The following is a 9,813-nucleotide window of genomic DNA, read 5'->3' on the forward strand; positions in this document are numbered from 1 at the left end:
GCACAAACACACAAGTGCGCGCACAAACTCTCGGACAAAGCACTCAGAGTTTATTGCGCCACACTTTGGATTGGCACCTCAAGCGTTTTTCCACTGGTAATACTGGAACAGTATTATTAGCCTACGTGGTCACAAATCATGCTGCGGTGTCGGGAAAGGTCACAGGTGAGCGAGCGTGAGGTGAGGTGAGGTGAGTTGAGGTGCAGGGTGGGGCGGGGCGCGAGTGTGGAAAAAGGGCTGGCTGCGTGCCTTATCTGCGCCTTGAAGAGGAAGTGGCGACCCGTGCTGCTGCGGGGTCAGCGCACACACGCAACCCATGCACGGACCGCCCGCAACGCGCGCCTGCAGCCAGCACTGAACAAACTGCTAGAATAAGGGACAGGATGGGACGGGAGAATAAGAGACAGGATGGGACGGGATCCTGCACACGTGTCGTCGGGCGCGGCGCCGTCTCAGACTAATCCGGCCTGTCGGCACATTTGGTAGAAGTGTCCTTGTTGGCGGATGAGCCGCGCGGGGGCGTCCACCTCCACCACGGCGCCGCGCTCCATCACCATGATCCTGAAGGCAAAACGGAGGCGCAACGTTCACCGCCTGCCTGGCTGCCTGGCTGGCTGGCTGGCTGCCTGGCTGGCTGGCTGGCTGGCTGGCTGGCCGGCCGGCCGGCTGGCTGGCTGCCTGGCTGGCTGCCTGGCTGCCTGGCTGCCTGCCTGCCTGCCTGCCTGGCTGCCTGCCTGCCTGCCTGCCTGCCTGCCTGCCTGCCTGCCTGCCTGCCTGCCTGCCTGCCTGCCTGCCTGCCTGCCTGCCTGCCTGCCTGCCTGCCTGCCTGCCTGCCTGCCTGCCTGGCTGCCTGCCTGCCTGCCTGCCTGCCGCGCTCACCTGTCGCAGTCCATGACGGTGTGGAGACGGTGCGCGATGGTGAGGACGGTGCAGTGGCGGAAGTGGAGGCGGATGGCCGTCTGGATCAGGCGGTCCATCTCCGGGTCCACGGCGGCCGTGGCTTCGTCCAGGAGGAGGATTTTGCTTTTCCTCAGCAGAGCTCTGGCCAAGCACAGCAGCTGCCGTTGCCCCACGCTGCACCGCACAAGGACATTGGATTGCGCCCGTAAAGATGCTCATTTCATTTCACACGCACTCCCCCCCGAGGGCGGAGCGCCACCTGGTGGACTGGCGGCCGCACCTGAGGTTCTCGCCTCCTTCGCTGCACCGGTGCCGCAGTTTGTCGGGCAGCGCCCGCACAAAGGCGCCGAGGTGAGCCAGTTCCAGCGCTCGCCACAGCTCCTGGTCGGAACGCTCGTCGAAGGGGTCCAAGTTCATCCTGAGGGAGCCGCAAAACAGCACCGGATCCTGGGCAGAGGCGGGAGTGGCGACCGGCGTTCAGGATCCTGCCGTGAGCGGGCCGCCCCCTTGAGTGACCCCTGGCCATCACCTGAGGAATGATGGCGATGCCGGAGCGAAGGTCCCGAAGGCCGAGCCGGGCGATGTCCACTCCGTCGACGCAGATGCGACCGCCGGCCGCTTCCAGGATGCGGAAAATGGCCACAGCCAAGGAGGACTTCCCCGCTCCCGTCCGTCCCACGATGCCCACCTATCCACGACATCTCGGCGTTAGCGCCGCCGCAGAGACGACGTTGCCTTGTTGTTTTCGGATGAGGAAGTCGGGTCACGTCGCCACGTCTCCGAAAGGGCTCGGCTTGACTCCGACGTTCCCGACAAGGTGAAAAGACAGACCCCACGCCGGCCGCATCACCTTCTCCTTGTCTCGGATGTAGACGGAGATGTCCTTCAAGGCCCAGTCCAGGCCTTTGCGATACTGCAGCCCGTAGTCGTCAAAGTGGATGGTTCCCGTGGCGGGCCACTCGGCGGCCAGGCCAGCGTCGGCCGTGAGCCGAGCCGCCTAGAGAGTCGCCGGCACGTTGGGCAACGTTGCCTTGCAATGTGGCCTGCCGTGCACGCCGGGCCAAGCGCAAACCTCTTTGGGCGCGTCGGCGTACTCCCGCACTCGCTCCACCGACACAATGTTGTTCTCCACGTCGGTCCAGGAGCGAACGATCCAGCTCAGGATCCCCGTCACCTGCGGCACAACAAACGCCCGTGAAAAAACAAAAAGGCTCGGCGAGAGAGAGCCCAACCAGCGTTTGCACCTGAAGCGAGTGGGACAGCGCCAAGCCCACCATGCCCGGGCTCAGACGCCCCCGACTTTGCACCGACAGGACGGCCACGGCCAGAACCAGAAGATTGCCGAGGAACTCCAGATTGACCGCCAGCCACCTGACGGACGCCGGCCGGCCGCTCGTCACCCGACCGGGCGGCGGACCAAAGCGCGGCGATACGCGACGCCGGTTCGCGGGCCCACGTACCTGGTGGCCACAAAACGGGGGAAATAAGCCTCTTGGTTGCGGTCGATGCGGCGGTGGGCCTGACGGGCAAAGCGCTCCTGCTGGCCGAAGGCTCGGATGACGCAGACGCCCTGCGCCGTCTCGTTGAAGTGGGTGTAGACGGGCGAGCGGCTGACCGCCTCCAGGCGCCGCAGCTGACAGGACGCCGCCACGTAGAAGCTCTGCAAAGGCGGGCGCGCCGTCAGCCTGGGCGGGCGCCGGAAGCGGGCGGCCCGAGGCGGTGGCACCTGGATGAAGGCATAGAGGCAGGCGAGCGGGAGCAGCAGCAGGCCGCTGGAGGGCGTGGCCAGCAAGACCACCACGCACACTTCCAGGAGCTTGAACAGGTAGCCCAGCGTCATCTTCAGGCCTTCGGGAACCATGCAGTCGATGGCGTCAATTTCCTTGGAGAAGCGGTTGAGGAGGTTGCCGCTGGGCGTGGTCTCAAAGAAGGACACCGGCGAGCGGAGGACGTTGTCCAGCAGGTCGGCGTGAAGGTGGCGTGAGGCCACGATGCCGCCCAGCGCCACGGCCAGCGTCGTTCCGAACATGGCCAGGCCTGAGCCAGAGGCGAAATAGCGCAAAGCAAATACTTGGGGGAGCGAGCAATAGCTGAGCAAAAAGGACCTTGCGTCAAGCCCAGCGCTCCAAAAACGCAGAGTCGGAGCGCGTGCCCCGGGCCGGTGCCGTTGGCGGCCCGCTGGTCGGCGGCCCGCTCGTCGGCCCACAGGCTGAGCCAGTAGCTGTAGGCCAAGGAGGCGGCCTGCTGGAAGGCGCACAGGAAGACGATGGTCGTGATGAAGGGCAGGCCCACCCTCCGGAAGTAGTCGCCGTACACGCGCGCCTTCACCTGACAGCCAACAGAAGACGGGTTTGGGCGGGCGGGCGGGCGGGCGGGCGGGCGGCCTTGGCGACAACTCACCCTCCCGACGTGCGCCTCGTCAGGCCGGGTGAGTTTGCCGTTAGAATCTGAAGGCAAGTCTTCCTGGAGTCCCGCCGTCTGAGCGCTGGCGCCGCTCACGTCGCAGCTGAAGCAGCAGCAGCGGGGACGGACGGACGGACGGACGGACGGACAGACGGGCGACGAGAGGTGAGGTGAGGCCAGGCCAGGCCAGGCCAGGCCAGGCCAGGCCAGGCCAGTGGCAGCGTGGCACGCCTTACCTGATGAGCTGCTCCTGGGAAAGGTCAACGGAGAAGTCGCTGAAGCTCAGGCGGGACAGTGACTTCCTGCTGACTGCAGACGTAAACAAAGCGGCTCCCGCTTTTAAGCAGGCAACGTGGCGGCCACCATTTTGCTGGCGCCGGGCCGGATACCGCGTTTGGGCGCCGCGGCGCTTTCGCCGGGCCGGCTCCCGCCGACGTCGCGGATCAACTTGGCAAAGGCTCCTCGGCGCTCCAGCAGCTGGGAGTAGGAGCCCATCTCGGACACGGCGCCCTCCTCCATCACCAGCACCAGGTCGGCGGCCCCGGCCAGCAGGCCCAGGCTGTGAGTGACCAGCACCCGCGTCTGAGCGGAACACAAACAGCGGCTCGTTGGAGAACCGGGCTGACTAAAAAAAAAAAAAGACAGGCGCGCTCGCCGGGCCGTCTCGCTTGACCCTAGTCAAGACCTTCCTCTTCAGAAGTCCTCTGGGCCCGATGACTCGCTCAAAGATGTGGCGGCCCACGTGCGCGTCCACGGCCGACAGCGGGTCGTCCAGCAGGTAGACATCCGACTTCCTGTACACGGCTCGGGCCAAGCTGATCCGCTGCTTCTGCCCTCCGGACAGGTTGAGGCCCTGCGGGCGCACAGTGCGTCGGGCGCCGAGCGCGTCGGGCGCCGAGCGCGTCGGGCGCCGAGCGCGTCGGGCGCCGAGCGCGTCGGGCGCCGAGCGCCGAGCGCCGAGCGCCGAGCGCGTCGGCCTCCGGCTCCCCCTCCTTCCTCCAACCTTTCTACCTTTTCCCCAATCTCAGCGCCGTCGCCGGCCGGGAGATCTTCCAGATCGGCCAGCAGGGCGCAGGCTTCCAGGACGCGATGGTACCAGCTCTCCTTCCTCTCCAGGCCGAACAAAACGTTCTCCTCCAGGGTGGCGTTTTGAATCCAGGCCTGCTGAGGAACGTACGCCACGGAACCCTGCCCAGAGAGACGGACGGACGGTTGGGATAGCTAGCCCGGGCCCCCTTTTGCCGGAGCCGGCCGTCGCTTCTGGAGCCAAAACTCACCCTGACCTGGAGCGAGCCCCCCCTTCTGATCATCTCTCCCAAGATAGCCGAGAGCAGCGAAGACTTTCCCGATCCCACCTGGCCCACCACTGCCACCAGGGCGCCGTGCTTCACCTTCCCCAACATTTGCCACACGCGCATTGACAGACAGAGTCCATCGACTCCACGCCCGCCTCGCTCGAAACCGAGACCGGGGCCCGGACGCACCAAAGCGCCCCCCGACGGCCAAATTGGCGCCGCCGCGTTTCAGACACGGCCTGGCACTTGGGGCGCTCAAAGGGCATTTTGCGCCGGCGAGAAAGCTCACCGTTTGAGGAAAGAAAGTGCACCCACCTTCAAGCTGATGGCCCGCAAGCACGGCGCTCCGTCACGGCACCAAGCAAAGTGGCCGTCTTGGATCACAACCGCGTCGCCGTCTGAAGGGAACAAAGCGCCTGCCTCGGTCGGTCGGTCGGTCGGTCGGTCGGTGTGTGCGTGTGTGTGCGCGTGTGTGTGTGTGTGTGTTGGCCAGGGCTGAGAGCAAAGAGCGTACCGTCACAAAAGTCCAGTCGCTCCACTTGATCCCACTTGAGCTCGTCTTGACACAGGAAGCTTCCCAAACGTTGGAGAGACACGATAGCCTGATTGTGCCGCAGAGTCACAAAAGACCCGCGGAGAGGAAGACGCGACCGGACCCAGGCCCAACTTGCCTGCAAGGTGGCGCTCATGGCGAACGGAAGCTGGCTCAGAGGAGTCTTCAGGATGTTGATGAGCGCCACCGACACAAAGATCTTCTGCGCGTCCAGAACGTTGCGCTCGTCGGTCAGCACAAAGACCGCAAAGACGGCGAAGGCGATCTGCCAAAGCGAAGGAGGGAGGGAGGGAGGGACGGAGCGAGGCACAGACCGTGTCACAGCTTTTGAAGACGCAAGGCATGAACTGATGGATGAAGTGAGCCCAGCCAGCTCACCAGGAAGGGCGAGGAGTGGAAGGAGGCCAGCGAGACCGAGTGGAGGACTTGCGACTTCTTCAGGGCGTCCAGTTCGCCGTCTCTCAGGACGGCCACGCGACGCAAGAAGGCCTCCTCCCAGGCGTAGAACTTGAGGATCTTCACCCCGCTCACAATCTCGTTCATCAGCTTGATGCGGCCGTCCATGAAGCTCATCTGCACTTCCTGGGGGGGTGGGGGGGGTCTGTATCAGTGTCACCCATGGCGGCCATGGCGCCCTCACCTGCAGCTTGCTCCTCCGCTTTGCGATGAGTCCGTTCAGAGGGAAGATCAGGACCACGGCGCCGAGGCCGGCCAACGCCGCCCCACCCAGGAGCTGGCCATCAAGCGAACGGCGACGCGTGGGTTAGTCGCCCGAGCGTCCGCTTTGGGCGGATTGCGCTTACGTTAGACAGGAAGTAGAAGCAGAGCGCGATCTCGATGGGCGCCAGCCACACGCTGTTGACGTACACCACAAAGTCCATCATCTTCTGGGTGTCCACGGATATCAGGTTGATGATTTCTCCCACCGCGCAGTGCCGCCGGGCGCCGCTGCTCATCACCAGACACTGAGGCGACACGCACGTTTTGCTCCAGCGAGGCGCTTTGGCCGCCGCCACCGCCGCTTACCTTTCGGTAGACGAGGGCCGTGACGGCGCTCTTGAGCCTCATCCCCAGCGTGAAGCATCGGTACATGTACTGGTGGTTGAAGAGCGACTGGAGGCAGGACAAGAGGAAGAGCAGGCCGGCCAACGAGAAGCCCTTCCACGCCGCCGCGTCCTCGTCCCGCACCAAACCCAGCAGGAGGCTGCGCCCCGTTGGCCCCGTTAGCCCCTTTCACACTGGGCATCTTGCAAATAAGGTGGGAGCGTCCACCCACCTGAGCACCTGCGGGACGGCGAACATGAAGGCGTCGTGCAGGATCAGGCACAAGGTCCCGGTCAGGAAGTAGGGCCCGAAGCTCCGGCCCACAGCGCGCAGCAGCAGGGAAACGTAGCCGGGCTCTTTGGGGGCCTTCCCCAGCAGCCGGCTTTTCTCCGAGGTGGCCGACGGCCTTCGGCGCAGGTTGAAAAGCGGGACGCTCGCAAACTCGCAAAGGGGGGGGGGGGTATGGGGCAGCTGGCGCTTCGTTCGCCGCGTCAAAGGTGTCTCACCGCTGCTCGGCACTTTTAGGCGTCCAGGCGCTTTCCAGCTCGCGCAGGATCTGCTCCGACGAGTCGCGCTCCCGCAGTGCCCACAAGTCGTCGGCCCGCAGGGGGCGCCGGAAGCCCCGAATCACCAGCCTGCCCGCACAATAAGTCGCACTGTGCTAGAATGAGGAAGGAAGGAAGGAAGGAAGGAAGGAAGGAAGGAAGGAAGGAAGGAAGGAAGGAAGGAAGGAAGGAAGGAAGGAAGGAAGGAAGGAAGGAAGGAAGGAAGGAAGGGCGGAAGGAAGGGAGGAAGGGAGGAAGGAAGGAAGGAAGGAAGGAAGGAAGGAAGGAAGGAAGGAAGGAAGGAAGGAAGGAAGGAAGGAAGGAAGGAAGGAAGGAAGGAAGGAAGGAAGGAAGGAAGGAAGGAAGGAAGGAAGGAAGGAAGGAAGGAAGGAAGGAAGGAAGGAAGGAAGGAAGGAAGGAAGGAAGGAAGGAAGGAAGGAAGGAAGGCGCTTTGGGTTTTGTTGCTCGAGATGGAGGAAAGTTTGGGAAGTAGGTTCAAGTGAACGAGCAAGCCAGGCTCCAGGGATCTTTCAAGTTGGAATTTGAAACAAGAGCAACTTTTCATGTGACTTGTTTTTTAAGGGAGGCGGCGGCTTAAATCTGGAAAGCGGGGGGGGGGACCTGACATTTTGCAAAGAGGTACTCGAAAAGGGCGAAAGGCGCAACGAGCCTCGCGAGGCCTACCCGCTAAACCAAAAGAAGAAGAGGTTAGACAGGAAGGAGGCGTCTTCTTCGGGACAGGCGTTCTGTCAAAGCAAAAGCGCAAAAAGTCAGAGGGATCAAAGTTGAAACAGTTCAAGAGCGATTGAATAGAAAGAAAGAAAGAAAGAAAGCCAAAAAAAGCAGCCTCGTGGCGCTTTGGCTACCTGAGCGCGGCCATCGCCGGCCGGGCGCCGGTCCGAGAAGCAGCTCAGCACCACTTGGATGACTTGAAGGGAAAAGCAGATGGGAAAGGCCACAAAGCGGACGGCGTCCCACCAAAAGCCCTGAAATGAAAGCAGCATCGTTTCACCATCTTCAACCGAATGCATCGCTTGTTCCTAAAATGTGCCGACTGATAGCAAAGCGTGCCGTTGAGCGCAGTTTGGGTGGTCCACCAGCGCTGGCACCAGCGTGTCGCTTTCCATGATGGCCCCTGAGCGAGCATGTGTGTGCGTGTGTGTGCGCGCGCGCGTGTGTGTGTGCGTGGGTGCGTGCGTGCGTGTGCGTGCACGTGTTTCACACGTGGTCGCCAAGTTTTTGGCAAGCCTGCGCAAAATGAACATGGAAATTGTTCTGCAGGCTGCTGTGACTTTTGGCAGCTGACAAAAGGGGAAAGCGTGGGGGGGGTCACGTCATGCCTGTCACCGTGGCAACAGCCAGGCCCACTTTGGAAAAAAGTGGTGTGTTGAACCAGGTCTTCCATACCTGCTCAAGGAGCTGCTCCACAAGCACCTTGAGAGGGGGCACGGCGCAAACAACCACAAGAGTCCAGAAGAGGAAGAGCAGCACGGACGAGCGGCTGCCTTTTCTCCTCTCCACGTGGACCACCACGACGGACAGAACCTGGCAACCCGTGCCACAGTGTCAAGTCTCGCAGAGCGGAGGGGCGGGGCGGGGCCGGACGGGACGCACCAGAGTGAAGCATCGGACCAGCGGGCCGAGCAGGAAAACGGCGTGATGCTGGAGCTCCTCCTCTTTCTTCTTCACCAGGAGGTAGAAAATCTCCAGGAGGCTCATGGAGGCCAAGGTCAAGCTCAGCAGCTGCGAGCGAACACCGCACGCATCCTCACGTCAGCAAAAAGTCCTTTTCTTGGCAAGCTAGCTAGCAAGCTATCTATCTAGCAAGCTATCTATCTAGCAAGCTAGCTACCATCCATCCATCCATCCAATATCCATCCATCCAATATCCATCCATCCAATATCCATCCATCCAATATCCATCCATCCAATATCCATCCATCCAATATCCATCCATCCAATATCCATCCATCCATCCATCCATCCATCCATCCATCCATCCATCCATCCATCCATCCATCCATCCATCCATCCATCCATCCAATATCCATCCATCCATCCATCCATCCTACCATCTTGGCGCAGCACAGCAAGGAGAGCGGGAGGGGCGGTCGGCGGGGCCGCAGGTGCAGGTAAAGCAGGTGGACGGGACAGCTCGCCCACAAGAAGACGCACGGCAAGCAAACCAGGACGGTGTGCTGGAAGCACTGCGTCAGCTCCGGCTCGCTGCTGTACCACGTGGCGTTCCAGTCCTGACAACATACGAGTGGGACGTGGGCCGCAACGCCACGCCGCGCCACGCCGCGCCACGCCGCGCCACGCCGCGCCACGCCACGCCGGCCAGACTATGGTGCTCTTCACTGCGCTCCGGATGCCCACTTTCTTTTGTCGTTAGAATTTACGCATTCACAATTGGAGGAAAATCTAAATGGAAAGGTCCTTCAACTCACCCACAGAGGATCCAAACCGCCCATTCGACACAAATCCTCCATGGCTGGCTCCGCTGCGGTGTCGTCCCGAGCGCTTCCCAAACAATGTCTCAGCTTGGCAGCTTGGCAGCTTGGCAGCTTGGCTTTTCAACACTTTGTCAGCCACTTTGTCACACCCTGGCGCCAAAGAACGTGCATGCGTGTGTCACCTATGTGTCACACGCCCGTTTGGACCTCATTTCTCCGGTGTGCTGGGTCAGGCAAAGGCCACAGAAAAAGCACTTGCACAATCCTTTCAATTTGCTTTGAAAGCATCTTGACGACCAACGCAGTGTTGACACGCGCGTGTACACGCCCGATGCCATCATCTACGTGCCACGGAACGCTTTTTCCATTCGCGCCTAAATAGCGCTTTGCCGCCATCTGGTTGCCATCTACAGCTGAGAGAGAGCAAGGAATCGCGGAAGAACTTTGAGCAGACAAAAGGAGTACTTTACCGCCATCTCGCGACAAGCATAACGGTCGAGCGGCTACCGAGGACTTTGTAGACGGCGAGCGCTGCCGTTTAAGTCACGTGATGCCGCCGCCGCTGCCGCCGCTGCGCTCCTTCTTCTCGGCGAGGAAGAACTTAAGACGCGTGCAGG

General features: G+C 62.1%; 1 protein-coding gene across 1 annotated transcript; it reads right to left on the reverse strand.

The window, feature by feature from the left end:
* Window positions 1-28: 28 nt before the first annotated feature.
* On the reverse strand, window positions 29-9,679 carry LOC148389196 (ATP-binding cassette sub-family C member 1-like). Its single transcript, XM_088392274.1, has 31 exons — window positions 9,191-9,679; window positions 8,813-8,992; window positions 8,355-8,483; window positions 8,148-8,285; window positions 7,607-7,726; window positions 7,425-7,486; window positions 6,702-6,830; window positions 6,428-6,601; window positions 6,178-6,355; window positions 5,955-6,116; window positions 5,792-5,884; window positions 5,530-5,733; window positions 5,270-5,416; window positions 5,113-5,200; window positions 4,914-4,996; window positions 4,581-4,694; window positions 4,315-4,491; window positions 3,989-4,156; window positions 3,693-3,885; window positions 3,540-3,612; window positions 3,301-3,406; window positions 3,006-3,228; window positions 2,627-2,937; window positions 2,361-2,560; window positions 2,145-2,271; window positions 1,973-2,074; window positions 1,751-1,897; window positions 1,430-1,588; window positions 1,181-1,347; window positions 880-1,074; window positions 29-561 (listed from the first exon to the last, which is right to left on the reverse strand). Exons 1-31 carry the CDS (start codon window positions 9,230-9,232, stop codon window positions 453-455), a joined length of 4,500 nt encoding a protein of 1,499 aa, XP_088248400.1. The 5' UTR covers window positions 9,233-9,679; the 3' UTR covers window positions 29-452.
* Between the last annotated feature and the right edge of the window lie 134 nt (window positions 9,680-9,813).

The sequence above is a fragment of the Syngnathus floridae genome, chromosome 12, assembly GCF_059516105.1.
Source record: "Syngnathus floridae isolate MCC-2025c chromosome 12, RoL_Sflo_1.0, whole genome shotgun sequence".
Lineage (NCBI taxonomy): Eukaryota > Metazoa > Chordata > Actinopteri > Syngnathiformes > Syngnathidae > Syngnathus > Syngnathus floridae.

What these genes read in the sequence shown, in the direction of transcription:
- LOC148389196 (XM_088392274.1), bottom strand. Translation starts at nt 9,232, where the DNA reads ATGGAGGATTTGTGTCGAATGGGCGGTTTGGATCCTCTGTGG. An exon ending in TTCTTCTTTTGGTTTAGCGG is followed by an intron (nt 6,831 to 7,424) that starts GTAGGCCTCGCG and finishes TTGTGCGGGCAG; the next exon opens with GCTGGTGATTCGGGGCTTCC. An exon ending in GCATCGCCATCATTCCTCAG is followed by an intron (nt 1,348 to 1,429) that starts GTGATGGCCAGG and finishes GCCTCTGCCCAG; the next exon opens with GATCCGGTGCTGTTTTGCGG.